At 54.3% G+C, this 13,144-nt stretch overlaps 1 protein-coding gene across 1 annotated transcript in view; it reads left to right on the top strand.

Annotated features, from left to right (window-relative positions):
- The first annotated feature begins 2,690 nt into the window (after positions 1-2,690).
- MAP3K14 (mitogen-activated protein kinase kinase kinase 14) overlaps positions 2,691-13,144 on the top strand; it is a 19,762-nt gene continuing 9,308 nt past the window's right edge. The window contains exons 1-6 of the mRNA XM_007455143.1: positions 2,691-2,966; positions 4,150-4,219; positions 5,344-5,551; positions 5,673-6,290; positions 6,861-6,998; positions 12,762-12,891. Of these exons, the coding sequence (XP_007455205.1) occupies positions 2,711-2,966; positions 4,150-4,219; positions 5,344-5,551; positions 5,673-6,290; positions 6,861-6,998; positions 12,762-12,891 (1,420 nt within the window). The 5' untranslated portion in view covers positions 2,691-2,710. The remainder of the gene's footprint in view (positions 2,967-4,149; positions 4,220-5,343; positions 5,552-5,672; positions 6,291-6,860; positions 6,999-12,761; positions 12,892-13,144) is intronic.

The raw sequence follows: 13,144 nt of genomic DNA, 5'->3' as shown, positions 1-13,144 counted from the left end.
CTTCACAGATTCAGCTGCCAGCTGCTGGGTTAGCTTCTCAGGCCACCTTGTTCCTCTCTCTGCCTGCTAGGCTGCCGGATGAGTCATCAGGGAACTACAGAGAAGGAGGCCCCAAGCTCAGCTGTCTCAGCCTCGGCTTCTCTGGGACAAGGGAGCCTGGAGTGCTCCTGGAGGGAGGATCAGGAGCCTACCTAGCCACCAAGGTGAAAGGGCAGCTTCTGGGGGAGGGGGTGCCCCACAGCCTGTCTGGAGGAGCTCCAGCTCAGGATGAGCCGTGTCAGGGAGGACAGGCCACTTGAGCCTGAGTGCAGCTCTATAGACCTCTAAACATCTGGGTTTAAGATGTTGGGTTTAAGATCTTGCCCTCGGAGCAAGATTGACTGGCTGGCCTCATTTCTCTCACTGTCAGATGAAACTCTCTCTTCATCCCCGCTGCTCAGCATCACCCTTTGATTCCGTCATGCAGCCAGCACCGGCTGTTTCATCTATACCCCACTCTGCTGTACACCGGCAACACCACCTCTGACCCTCAGAAGCCTTCTGCCCAGGGAGGACCACAACTTTCCTCCTTGTGTTTGCCTGCAGCCCAGGGGACTGGGGAGTGGGCAGCACAGCCCACTAGGTCTGGCCCCGCACTGCCCCACACAGGCTGGGTGATCTGGGGCAAGTCTCCACCTAATTAAGCCTGCGTTTCTTCAAGTCAAAATGAGGAGAGGGACTTCCCTCGTGGTCCAGCGGTTAAGTCTCCGTGCTCTCAATGCAGGGTCAGGGAACTAGATCCCACATGCATGCCACAACTAAAGGAGCCCGCATGCTGCAACTAAGACCCAGTGCAGCCAAATAAACAAAAAAAAATTTTTTAATGAGGAGATTAAAGCAATGTCTCTATAGGCACGCTTCTAATAGTATTAGGTTTGGAGGGCTTGGGGTCTGTTTTTAAGATCTCATTTCCCTTATAAAGAGGCTGAGAGAGGTAGGCCCTACTCTAGGCCCTGCATCAAGTCCTTTTTGGAGATGGAAGGGGCTGTGGAGGTGTGGGGTGGGATGACAGTATGGTTAGAAGTAAAACAGCCTGCCTTGGAGGGCTTTCACCTAATTGAAGTCAGAACCCCTTAGACTTCTTAAGGTCATCAAGAAACAATGAGGCCACCCATTCAGCCTCCTGAGCATCCGGCCTGCAGGACCACACCCAGGCATCCAGGCTGAAAGCTAGAGCTGCTGAGTTCAAAGCTAGAAGGCCCTTGAAGGCACCCCACACACCCACACCCCAGTCAAGCTGACTCAGCCTTTCGTAGCCACTGTGGTGAGGCAGACGCAGTAGGAAGGAGGTTTCAGCCTAGTGTTTCCCAGCATCCCACTGTCTCTTGTAAGCTTCCAGCCTGATCCAGCAGAAGGTCAGAGGTGTTGGAGGGTCGGCTTCCCACGGTCTGCCTTTCTCGTGCAAGAGCAGATGAAGGAGTGATCCGGGATGAATTGACCTACCGCAGGGAAGACCGCATCTGTTAGTAACAGCCTTAGGACCAGGCTGCCATCAGAGAGCACTTATTAAAGGCCTGTCTGCAGTTGATGCCTTCTCAGGCTTTGTCTCAAGCAAGTCACGACCCAGAAGGGCCCTGCCCTTGGGAGTCCACAGCCCCAGTCTTTAAAAAGGCTCCCAAATGGTAACAACCTCAGGGCGGTGCCATTCTCTTTCATGACAACTCTAGCCCACGTGCTGTTTGCACAGATTGTCACAACAGTGGGCTCTCTCTCCCTTCTGGCTTTATGGGAACGCAGAGCTGGTAGAGATGGAGCCCAGAGAGAGGTGACGTCTTGTGCTTTGTCCTCATATTTCTAGAGGTGTCAGTTGGTGTCCAGGGCTCTAATATAAATTCCACTACTAATGTTGCGTGAAAGAAAAATGACACTTAGGAGAGGTTTTCAGCAAATGAGTTTGGACATTACAGAAGGAAGCGTGTCAGTTCCTTCTGGAGGGCCACAAACAGATGCATCTCATGAAAGGAGCCAAGTGCTGGTATTGCCATTTGCATGCTGGTTTTTCAGTTTGCAAGATTTCATTTATGTGTATGTATGTAATGTTTATATAAATATACACACAAATCTATATATATACATACACACACACATCTGGATGCCTATGTACACACACACATGCACACACACATATACATACGTGTATCTACCTCTAGCTAGGGAACAAAACAAAACCTTGGTTCTCTCCACTTGGAGAAAAGCCATCATGGATGGTGCAGGCATGTCCTCTACGAAGCAAGGCTTCTGCGGAATCAGTGATGTGACTGATGGTTTTGGAGTATAGGATCCACCACCCTGTTCTGGGGAAGCAAAGTTCACCACAAAACAAACAACAGAAAAAGATTCAGCCATTATTTATAAAGGCAAGAAAGAACCAACCCAGATGTTGGTCCACGTCTCTCCTGGAGGAGGCGGGCTGGAGTTCCCCTTGTGGGGTGGAGAGAGGGGCCATTTACGGTGGAGGGGCCAGTAGGGCTGGGGGGCTCACCGCACATGGAACAATGGTGAGGTTGCCATTTGGAACATTTGGAGGATAGCTGTGTGTGGCATGAGGAAGGAGAGACCCTTTGCCCCCTGCTTTTCTCCTCCCACCCAAGCCTGACCCCTGGGCGCCTCGGGGTCTGGGGGTGACCTGCTCTGTGTGTGGTCTCTCACAGGGTGAGCGTGAGCCTGGGAGATGGCAGTGATGGAAATGGCCTGCCCAGGCGCCCCCGGCTCCGCGGTCGGGCAGCAGAAGGAGTTCGCCAAAGCCAAGGAGAAGACACAGGCAACGGAGATGAAGCAGAGCTCCGTCCACAAGCTCGAGGCCGTGGAGAAGAGCCCCATGTTCTGCGGGAAGTGGGAGATCCTGAACGACGTGATTACCAAAGGCACAGCCAAGGAAGGCTCCGAGGGCGGGCCGGCCGCCATCTCCATCATCGCCCAGGCCGAATGTAAGGAGCCCTGGGCTGGGAGTGTTGGCAGAGAGGGCAGGTGGGGAGCCTGCAGGTGGGTGCAGCTCTTGTGCAAGGGTGGTTGGGCACCGATGGGTCCCCCTGTGGAAGAGGGAAGTCAGGGTGACCATCATAGAAGACTTGCAAGACACACCTGGGAATTAAGCCAAGGATCAGTGTGAAGTGGGAGCTCGAACAGTGCAGGGGAGTGAAGCACAAGAAGGGAGCAGTGGCAGACAGAGGCCTTGCTCATGACCAGAGCAGGGGAAGGGAGCTAGGAGACAGGAGTGCTTGGGCTCCAAGGTCCTGGGCCCTCAGGCAGGCCTTCTGCTGGGACCTTGGGCAGCCTGAGCATCTCTGGAGAGGCCCAGGCAGGAAAGGCCAGGTGTCCCGGAAAGCCTCTCTGGGCCCTGGGACCTGGGCCCTTCACCTTCCACGCCGGTGCTTGCCGCCCCCCACCCCCCACAAAGAATGAACGCCTGCCCTCGGGCCTGCAAGGCCGATGCAGGGTCTGCGGGGCATCCCGGGCTGATCTTTTCTGCTTCCACTCACAATACCTCAAGATGGCTTGGAACAGTGGCTGCCGCCGGAGCCTGAGAAACTCCCAGGGGCGTGGGGAGGGCCAGGAATCCCCTCTCTACCCCACACCTACCCTCCACCCCAGGAGGTTTCCTGGGGTGGAGCCCAGCGAGACCTACAGCTCATAATGGTATTTTCTCACATACACACATCCTTCCCCTCATCTTCCACTTCCTTCTGGCTGGCCTTTGACGAGAGATGAGAGAGTAAAATTTAAAGTGGAGTGAGTGACATAGTAATGGTAGTACTGCACACGCGCACGCGCGCACACGCGTTATATGTGATAGTGTATATTTGTTGAGCTGTTACTGTGTGCCAGGCACTGAGCTGAGTGTTTTATATAGATAATCTCACACCTCACAGTACATGAAGTGAGGTGGGCACCCTGTGATCCCATATTGTAGGCACGCCCTGTGCCTTGACCCTCAGGCTGGGAGGGAGGGGTGAGGCTGCCAGTGAGAGGAGGTGAGCCCCCAGGCAGAAGGGGTCTGAGAAGGAGGAGTGGCCGGGAGGGTATCTGCAAAGTGCCTCTCCCCTAAGTGCCTCTCCCCTGTTCTTTCTCTCTCCTTTCTGCTCATCCAACCCCTTTGCCTTTACTTAAAAGGTGAGAATAGCCAAGAGTTCAGCCCCACCTTCTCCGAACGGATCTTCATCGCTGGCTCGAAACAGTACAGGTAAGGTCAAGTTGAGTGGGGTGGCAGGGAGCTGCCACGGGGGCGTCCCCACCCCAGCTGCTTGCCCGGGCCGCTCGCAAGTGACCCCTGGCTCCTTCCTTCAGCACCTGTGGTTCGGCTCTTGGAACCCACCCAGGCTTCCTCTCTGAGCTGCTCTTGCAGCCAAATAAGCTTATCAAAAGCTTTTCCCAGCATGTGGGTGACTGCCTCTGGGTCACATCAGGGTCACATCAACTTGACATTTTATTTTTATTCTCCTCCTCGGAGTCCTTGCTGCTCCCTTTCGGTTCCCATCAGTAGGGAGGATGCTGGGAACAGGAGGCACTTTGCCGCTGGTGCGTGACCACGAGTGCAGGCCCAGAGAAGCCGCTCTAACTCGGGGAGAAACCTGCTGTGTGTTTCCTTCTGTGAGACACACCCAAGGAGGGATGAGGGCTTGGAAACAGGCAGGGACAGACTTGCAGCTCGGTGGCCCTGTAGAAAGGAGGCCAAGTGAGGCTCGGCCTGTTCCCAGCCTCCCCAGCCCCAAAGAAGATTTTTGGCAGCTGGAGGTTGAACCTGGAAACAGTTCCTCCCCTACCACCAGGTGGACTTCTTTATCGCTGGAATTTGGGAACTGCTAGCAGGAAAGTGACCAACCTCAGCTGTCCCTGCTTTGGAGGCAACAGAAGCCAACTCAGAGCCAAGAATGCCTGCCATGGGCTGTGGCCCTCTGAGCCACATGCCCCGCTTCCGGGACCTCTCAAGGGCAAGCCCCCCTTGGAGAGCAGGGAGAGAACCACGTCTCCCCCTCCACCCAGAAGAGCAGTGTGCACCCTCACTTTAGTAACAACCACTGTTGATCGGAAGCTTGCTGTGGGGCCAGACACAGAGGCAGGCTTTTTAAATGAGCTATTTCATTTAAACCCCATCTTCGCCCTGCCTGGCAGGAAACGCCACCTCCATTTTATCAATGAAGAGCCTAAAGGTCTTTGGGGCTTAGGAACTTTCCCACGTTCACACAAGTCCTGACCAAGCTGGGATTTGACCTCGGGTCTGTATGACTCCAGCCACAGCTACCTGAGCTGTTCTGTCTCCCTGCCCCCTCACACTCAGAATGCGTGTCTGTGTCCCCTTGCTGACAGCCAGTCCGAGAGTCTTGATCAAATCCCCAACAATGTGGCCCACTCGACCGAGGGCAAAATGACCCGCGTGTGTTGGAAGGGGAAGCGTCGCAGCAAAGCCCGGAGGAAACGCAAGAAGAGCTCCAAGTCCCTGGCTCAGGCAGGAGTGGCCTTGGCCAGACCCCTCCCCAGAACCCCTGAGCAGGAGAGCTGCACGGTCCCGGTGCAGGTGAGACCCGCCCCTACGCCCAGACCCCTGTGCCGGGCGCCCCCTGAGCTCATGGGCCTTCGGCACAGCACCTGTGCCTTGGCCCCAGCCCCGCATCCTAACAGCTGTGTTTCCCCCGCAGGAGGATGAGTCTCCGCTAGGCACCCCGTATGTTAGAAACACCCCCCAGTTCTCCAAGCCTCTGAAGGAGCCAGGCCTTGGCCATCTCTGGTTTAAGAAACTCGGGGAGGGCCTGCGGCCAGCGCTGCCTCGACCGGAACTCCACAAACTGATCAGCCCCCTGCAGTGCCTAAACCACGTGTGGAAACTCCACCACCCCCAGGACGTAGGCCCCCTGCCCCAGCCTGCTCACCCCTTCCCCTATAGCAGACGGCCCCACCCCTTCCCGTTCCACCCTCTCCAGCCCTGGAAACCTCACCCCTTAGAGTCCTTCTTAGGCAAACTGGCAAACTGTGTAGACAGCCAGCAGCCCCTGCCCGGCCCTCCCCTGGGCAGACTGGCCTGTGTAGACGGCCAGAAGCCCCTGCCTGGCCCACATGTGAAGCCCAGCTGCCCGTCTCATGGCTCAAGTGACAAGCTGTCCGTGGAGGAGTACCTCGTGCACGCTCTGCAAGGCAGCGTGAGCTCCGGCCAGGCCCGCAGCCTGGCCAGCCTGGCCAAGACCTGGTTGGTGGGGGGCTCCAAGCCTCGGGAGCCCAGCCCTGAAACCGAGGACAGTGAGGGGGTCCTGCTTATCGAGGCGAGTAGTCCCCAAACACACGTACACCTACCACCGCCTCCACCTCCAGGGCCGTCCACCTTCACTACCCCCTTCCCTTCCCCTTTTCCTCTAGTTCTCTTCCTGGATCACTGTGTGATGTTATGTGATTTTCCCAAACTTAGATTTCTGGGTGTTATCCCGTCCATCTCTGACACACTACCCCTTGTCCCCCGCCCCTCTTCACTGTCCTTCCCTTTCCTCTACCACTTAGCTCCTGAGGCATTTTTTCTCATGGTCAAGGCGGTTGACAATTTCGTTTCTGTCCCACAATCACAAGTCTGGGGAGGAGGTTTCTTCATCGCAAGGATCGGCTTGCCTCAGCCCGTGAAGCTCTCCTTTGCCTTCGCCTGACTCCTGCAACCCCCTCTCTGGGTCCGTCCCCACACCCCGACCCCGAGCCCTGCCTCACACCTCTGGTATTCTCGGATGTGAGGGCTCAGCCCAGCAGCCTGGCAAGGGCCACCAGTTGGAGAGCCTTCCTCACTGTAACCCTTCGTCCCTCCACTGCCCTGGCCACTGAAACCGGCCTCTGTCTCCCGCCAACCCCAGAAACTCAAGCCGGTGGATTATGAGTACCGAGAGGACATCCATTGGGCCACGCGCCAGCCCTGCCTGGGCAGAGGCTCCTTCGGAGAGGTCCACAGGATGGAGGACAAGCAAACCGGCTTCCAGTGTGCCGTCAAAAAGGTACGCCGGGCTCCGGGGCTGAGGAGGGAAGGCAGACAGGAGGCCTGTCGCGTTCTCTCTGCTTCCTTTCAGGGTTAGCACAGGGAGGCCATGGGTCTGACTCGTTAACGGCGTCTGGCTATCCTGGCTGCCCTGGGTCAGCTGGAGCTGGAAGGACAGTCCAGGTCACGTGTCCCCGCCTGGGCGCCGCACTTGGTGCGCGTGCATGTGAAGGAGCATGAGAGTGTGCACGCAGCCTGGGCCACTCCTGATGCCAGGCCCCTAGAGCACATCAAAACCTGGAAGATGGTTGGACTGTCATGAAATTCATGTTGAGCTGAAACCCCTAAACTACATAGTGGACCAGAAGGTAACAGCAAGAGCGTAGCCTCCACCTAACAGGTGCTTCCCGAAGGAGGCTGCGCACCTTGGGAGTCAGATCTGACTTGAGTTTGGGCTCTGCCTCCTGTCGGCCGGAGGTACTAGGTCCTGCGAGATGGACATGAGGAAACGAGACTTAGCAAGAAGCCCCAGGCTTGTCCGACTGTAGAGTTTGGCTTTGAACCTCTCTTTGGGCAGGGACAGGGGAGGAAGACTCATGCTTCTAGGATTTTGATTAGAGGCAGAGGCCTGAGTCACCTCTCCCACTCCCTCATCTCACTGATGTTAGAACTGGAGACCAGAGAGGGTCTGCACCTTGCCCATAGCTGCGCAGCTGGGCCTGGAACTGAGGCCTCCTTCTGTCGGATCACACTGCCCAGGCCTAGCAGTCCTTGAGGGTGTCAGTCGTGCTCTCCTTCAGATACCATTTCTCCTCCTCTCCTCTCACCTTGACTAGAAGCCACCTTGTCCTTGACCCCAACTCAGCCTGAGGGCTAGCACCAAGGACTTCGTAAGGTGGAAATCAGAAACATTTCCATGGGCCATTTCCTTGGCCCTTGGGCAGCGTGAAATAAGCTAATTCAAAGACGGACCTTGCTTTCAAATGGCTTTTGTCAAGGACACTCTGATCCCCAAAAGGAAAGGGACCAAATAGCCAGCCCAGGCAGGTCCATCCCACTCAGGCCCCACGCAGAGTAGACACTGCTGCCGCCACTGTCTTGGGTACCTGTGACTTTAAGGGGCGATGGTACAGATTGTGTTGTGAGTAAACCTGGCTTCCCTGGCTTGTGTGTGACCAGGTGTTAGAGTTCTACAGTTTGGGCCTCGGGGTGATGGGATGAGAGAGGGGACTATCCATAGGTATTACCCCAAGCTTCAGACCTACTGTGTCAAATAAGCCAGCTCCACCCCTGCCCACCCCCACCGGCCAAAACACGTGCTTAGTTCTTGCCAGCATGGGTCATCATCTTTTGCTGGGATGCCGAGGCCACATGCCTGACCTCCTCAGCTGCAGTCCCCTCCCCAGGCCACCGGAGAAGGCTCAGCTGTTCCTCCTGAGAGGCGGGTGGGAGGAGGGCAAGAGAGTGTGAAGTGTCCTGGAGATGAGCGCCCATGCTGGGGAGCTTAGTCACCGGGCTCCTCAGCTGTTCCCCGGCTGAGGTTCTCAGAGTCCCAGGCAACAAGGTAAACAACCCTAATATAGTAGAAGAGGACAGAGACTCCATTTCTCACCTCCCCAAGGCAGTCGGACAAGCTCCAAGCACAAGGCACGGACTTGCCAGCCCCAGAGCTGCTGCCGCAGCCCACCAGAGCCAGCCCTTCTCAGAACTCCGCCTCCCCCATCCAGCATCTTAGCGGGGTTGGCTTTTGACAGCTCACACAGCTGCCTTTGGTCGGGCAGACCACCCCTCCTTTCTCTCCAGGGCAGCAGGGTAGGGGAGGCAGTAGTGTCCTTTAGCGTTTTCAGCTGGAAGATCTCAGAAACAATTCCCTGCTAGGGAGTAGGGGTGGAGGGTGGGGACCAAGGATCAGAGGTCAAGCCGCACAGGGGGTCAGAGCAAGTCTGCACACCCTCTGACGTTCCCTAGGGAGGATCCAGGATGTGGAGTATCATGTGACATCAGCACCCCATTGGCCCTCCTTCTAGAACATTCATGGCCCCAGGTCAGATGTTGATTGGTCACAAGTCCAGGGCTTAATGTAGGGTTTTGAGGTGGGGGGGGGGTTAGGGTTTTGTTTGAGCTTACTTTTAATTTCAAATTAATAGAGGCTCATTGTAAAAGAATGATACCCAAAAAAGCAAAAGTCTCTCTGTTGCCCAGTCCCCTTCTGAGGTAACCAGCCTTTGACATAAATCTTTTTTAGACATTTTACGCATATATAAACATGTAGTTGTTTCTTTTATTGAAATGAGATTGCACTCATTTGTTGTTCTATACCATGTTTTTTCATGTAATAGTGTATCATGGATAGATTTCCTTATTGGTACATATACATCTGTCCAGTGCTTTGTTTTTGTTTTGTTTTTTTTTTGCGGTACGCGGGCCTCTCACCATTGTGGCCTCTCCCGTTGCGGAGCACAGGCTCCGGACGCGCAGGCTCAGTGGCCATGGCTCACGGGCCCAGCCGCTTCGCAGCATGTGGGACCCTCCGGGACCGGGGCTCGAACCCACATCCCCTACGTCGGCAGGCGGACTCTCAAACCACTGCGCCACCAGGGAAGCCCTGTCCAGTGCTTTTTAACAGCCAGTGTGTAAGTTCTTAACCTAGTCAGTGGATGAAGTCATAGGATCCATGAATTCCTGGAACTTTATTCTAAAGTGTGTATGTGTGTGGCACGTGTGGACACACACACATTTTTTATTTATTCGATTTTCAAAGGGGTCTGTGGCTCAAAGAGGGTTAAGAACTGTGCGTTTGAGAACATCTGGCTCGAGCATGGAGTTCTGGGAGCCTCCTTTTGCCTCTGCCCTGATCTGGGGTAGTGTGGCCTTGGCCAAGTCCAGCCAGCTGTTGTTACCAAGCACCTGTTCTGTGCCAGACGCTCTGCCAGGGAGACAGAGGTGTGGAATCCACACGCCTGACCTGAAGGAGCTCAGATTGTAATGGGCGGTGGACACTTACATTGTGTAAAGGTGATAGAAGCAGCCATCAGCCAGGGACATGGTGAAGTCAGCCGGGACAAGCGTTGAGAAGGAAATCAGAACAAGGACCGAGGGGAGAATATCTCGATGGTGATGACGAAATAAGGCAGAAAGCTATGTGCCCAATACTGTGTTAGTCACCTTCACATATTTATGTTCCTGGGATCTTTAAAAGAACTTATTAGAGTTGCTGTTACTCTCTTTTTTACCGATGAAATAAAATGGATACGAATACTAAAGAAAACGAGAGAAAGTTTCAAGAAGGAAAAAGCGATCCGCAGTGTAAAGCATGCAGGCAGTTAAGCAGAGGGAAGTGGCTTGTGGATTTGGCAGTTAGGTGATTGCTGACCATGTTTCCACCTGGGAAGGCGCGTGCCTGAACGTAGGTAAAAACATCCCAGATGTAAAAGCTAATATACCTGGAAGGGCCTTCAGCGAGGTGGGGTAGCTGGGAGCTCTGGAGTCAGGCTTCCCCCACCAAAATCCCAGCTTTGCTACTTTATATCCAGTGACCTTGAGCAGATTACTGGTCCAGTCTTCAGCTTCCTTGTCTGTAAAATGAGATAATATCACCTCCTAGCCTATCGTAAGATGTAAACGACTAATGCTTATGAAGTGCTGACACAGTACCTGGCACGTGTTAAGTGGGCATTAAATATTAGTCCTCATTAATTAACATCCTCATCAGAGTCCAGCCCTCACTTGACAGACGCAGACACTGAAGTCCAGGGAGGAGAGGTGGCCGGATGGGCAGCTGGCCTGGACCAGAAGGCCGTCCTTTCTCCCTTGGGACCGCCCTTTCAGCCTGCTCTCCCTGGGGCTGGCGCAGACTTCTAACGCACCTTGTGTTTTGAAGTGTTCCTTCCAACCCCCTCTGATCTGGGTGGTTGGGAAGGGTTTTAATATTACTGGGACACTCCAGAGGACTTACGGGTTTCTTCAAAGTTAAAGCCGAGGCTCCCAGACTTTCTTGTTTCCCAGCCCTTAATGTCTCAGTCACTTTTTCAAGGTGCTCCAGGCCAAAACAAATACTGACCAGTTCCATTTATTAAATAATTGGGTCAAATAATAAGTCTTTATCCTAATAACCTAGTAGCCATTTGAATAACAACACACATAAACTGAGAGATACATTTTGCTCTTAAACAAGCGTTAGTTACTAACGGGGATGCGTGCCTTGTTGGGCAGGCACAACTTCTCCAACTTAGAAATCACTGGACACCATCACTTTCATTTCCTGCTCCACATTATCCCCCTGAAGTACCTTTCTGTCACAACAACCTCCAAAAACCTAGCTTCATAAAGGTATATCATCAAAAGAATGCAGTTCGATCACTGAAACTGAACTATCTCACGCTAGTAGTTTGTGTAGTGTCCCCAGATGTCAATCGTTGCTGTTTCCCTCAAATGCAAAATACCCTGTAGCTCCCTTCCAAGTTCTCTGCGGTGCCCCAGGGCGCTTCACCCCACAGTTTGGGAGCAGTAGGGTTAAAGACGTTTGCTAATACAAGTCGGGTTGGCAAATTAGTTCCAGCTCAGGTTCAGAGCTGGAAACACTGACAGGGAGTCAAAGTTCATGTGAGTTGATTAACCAAACCAGATATTGTGCAAGTAACCAGAAGAGGGACATTTTCCACTGATAGGCTAAAGTCCAAGAGCTGCACAAGTCAGCAGGTCTCGGAAGAAAACTGCCAGCCCCTGACTGACGGCTTCCAGGCTAGTTTTGTTACCACCCATGCCCCCTGGTGGCACTTCTCAGGGCTAACATGAGAACCAGCTGCAGCCGGAAAGGACAAGTCTCTATTAGCAAGTGTAAGCATTTAGTAAGCTGCTCTTATTTGAGCTGGAGGGAGGAGGCAGGGAGCTGGCATTTCCTGAGCACCCACTAGTTGCCAGGCCTGGTGCTGGTTATCACCCCTCCAGACCCCCACTCGACCCTGGAGCAGATGCCACTGTCCCCACCGTTCACATGTGGAGGCACATAGCTTGGGGGAAGTGATCTACCTTTGGAAATGGCCAAGCCAGGGTCTCAGCCCAGGATGTTTGTATCCAAGGCCTATTTCTTCCCTCCATGTCATGCTGGTCCCTGCAGAAAGGAGTGGGTGGTCCCTGGCCTGCCAGTCCCCTGTAGGAGGGGCCTTGGCCAAACCCCTCCCCATAGGAGAACCCTCTCCTATGCCCAGATCCTGGGGAAACAGCTGCAAACAGAGTAAACAAACACTGCCCCATCTACATGGACATTTTAGCCCTCAGGGGGAAAGGCAAATAATAAGTGCTGAGAAGGATGCTGAGGATCCAGGGGCACTGACAGAGCTAGAATCTTGGCCCCATCAACTCTGGCTACAGAAGCCCAGCATCTTAAGTGTAGAAGTGGATGTTGATACAGAAAAGGTCCCATAACCTAGAAACTGTCCAGACATTTGGGCTGGGGAAAAGAAAGTTCTGTGTTTGGCAGATCTCTGAGGGTGGGCAGCATGCCAGGGGCCTGGATAAGGATTGTAGTTTTTGTGACTGTATTTCCATAAGCGTCAGCACTGAAGAACTTTAATCAAGTACCAGGCGTTGACCCCGACCCCCAGGGGGCACAGTTTAGTCTCTAAGGGTCTAATAGGCCCACTAGGGCCCCTGCCTGGCCTCAGAATCGTCACCAGGAACATCAGCGGCCTCTGTGCAGGGAGCTTCAGGAGTCCTGACAGGATGCCAGGGAACCAGCCCTGGTCCGTCACCCTGATTCACATCCACCTCTGGGCCCTTCCAGGTGCGAGTTGAAGTGTTTCGGGCTGAGGAGTTGATGGCATGTGCGGGATTGACCTCACCCAGAATCGTCCCTTTGTATGGAGCTGTGAAGGAAGGTCCTTGGGTCAACATCTTCATGGAGCTTCTAGAAGGTAAGGAGCCAGCCGCCGCTCCTTCTCCCTCCACAATGAGCCAAGTGTTTCCCCGAGTCTTGCCCGGGTTGACCCTCGTCCCCAGTCAATCCGTTTTTTGTTTTTTTGTTTTTTTTTTTTTGCGGTACTTGATGGGCCTCTCCCTGCTGCGGCCCCTCCCGCCGCAGAGCAACAGGCTCCGGACGCGCAGGCTCAGCGGCCATGACTCACGGGCGCAGCCGCTCCGCGGCCTGGGGGGTCCTCCCAGACCCGG

Source organism: Lipotes vexillifer, unplaced genomic scaffold, assembly GCF_000442215.2.
Source record: "Lipotes vexillifer unplaced genomic scaffold, Lipotes_vexillifer_v1.1 scaffold1639, whole genome shotgun sequence".
NCBI classification, from domain to species: domain Eukaryota; kingdom Metazoa; phylum Chordata; class Mammalia; order Artiodactyla; family Lipotidae; genus Lipotes; species Lipotes vexillifer.
Note: the sequence above shows the minus strand (reverse complement) of the source record. Positions and strands in the feature narration are given on the sequence as shown.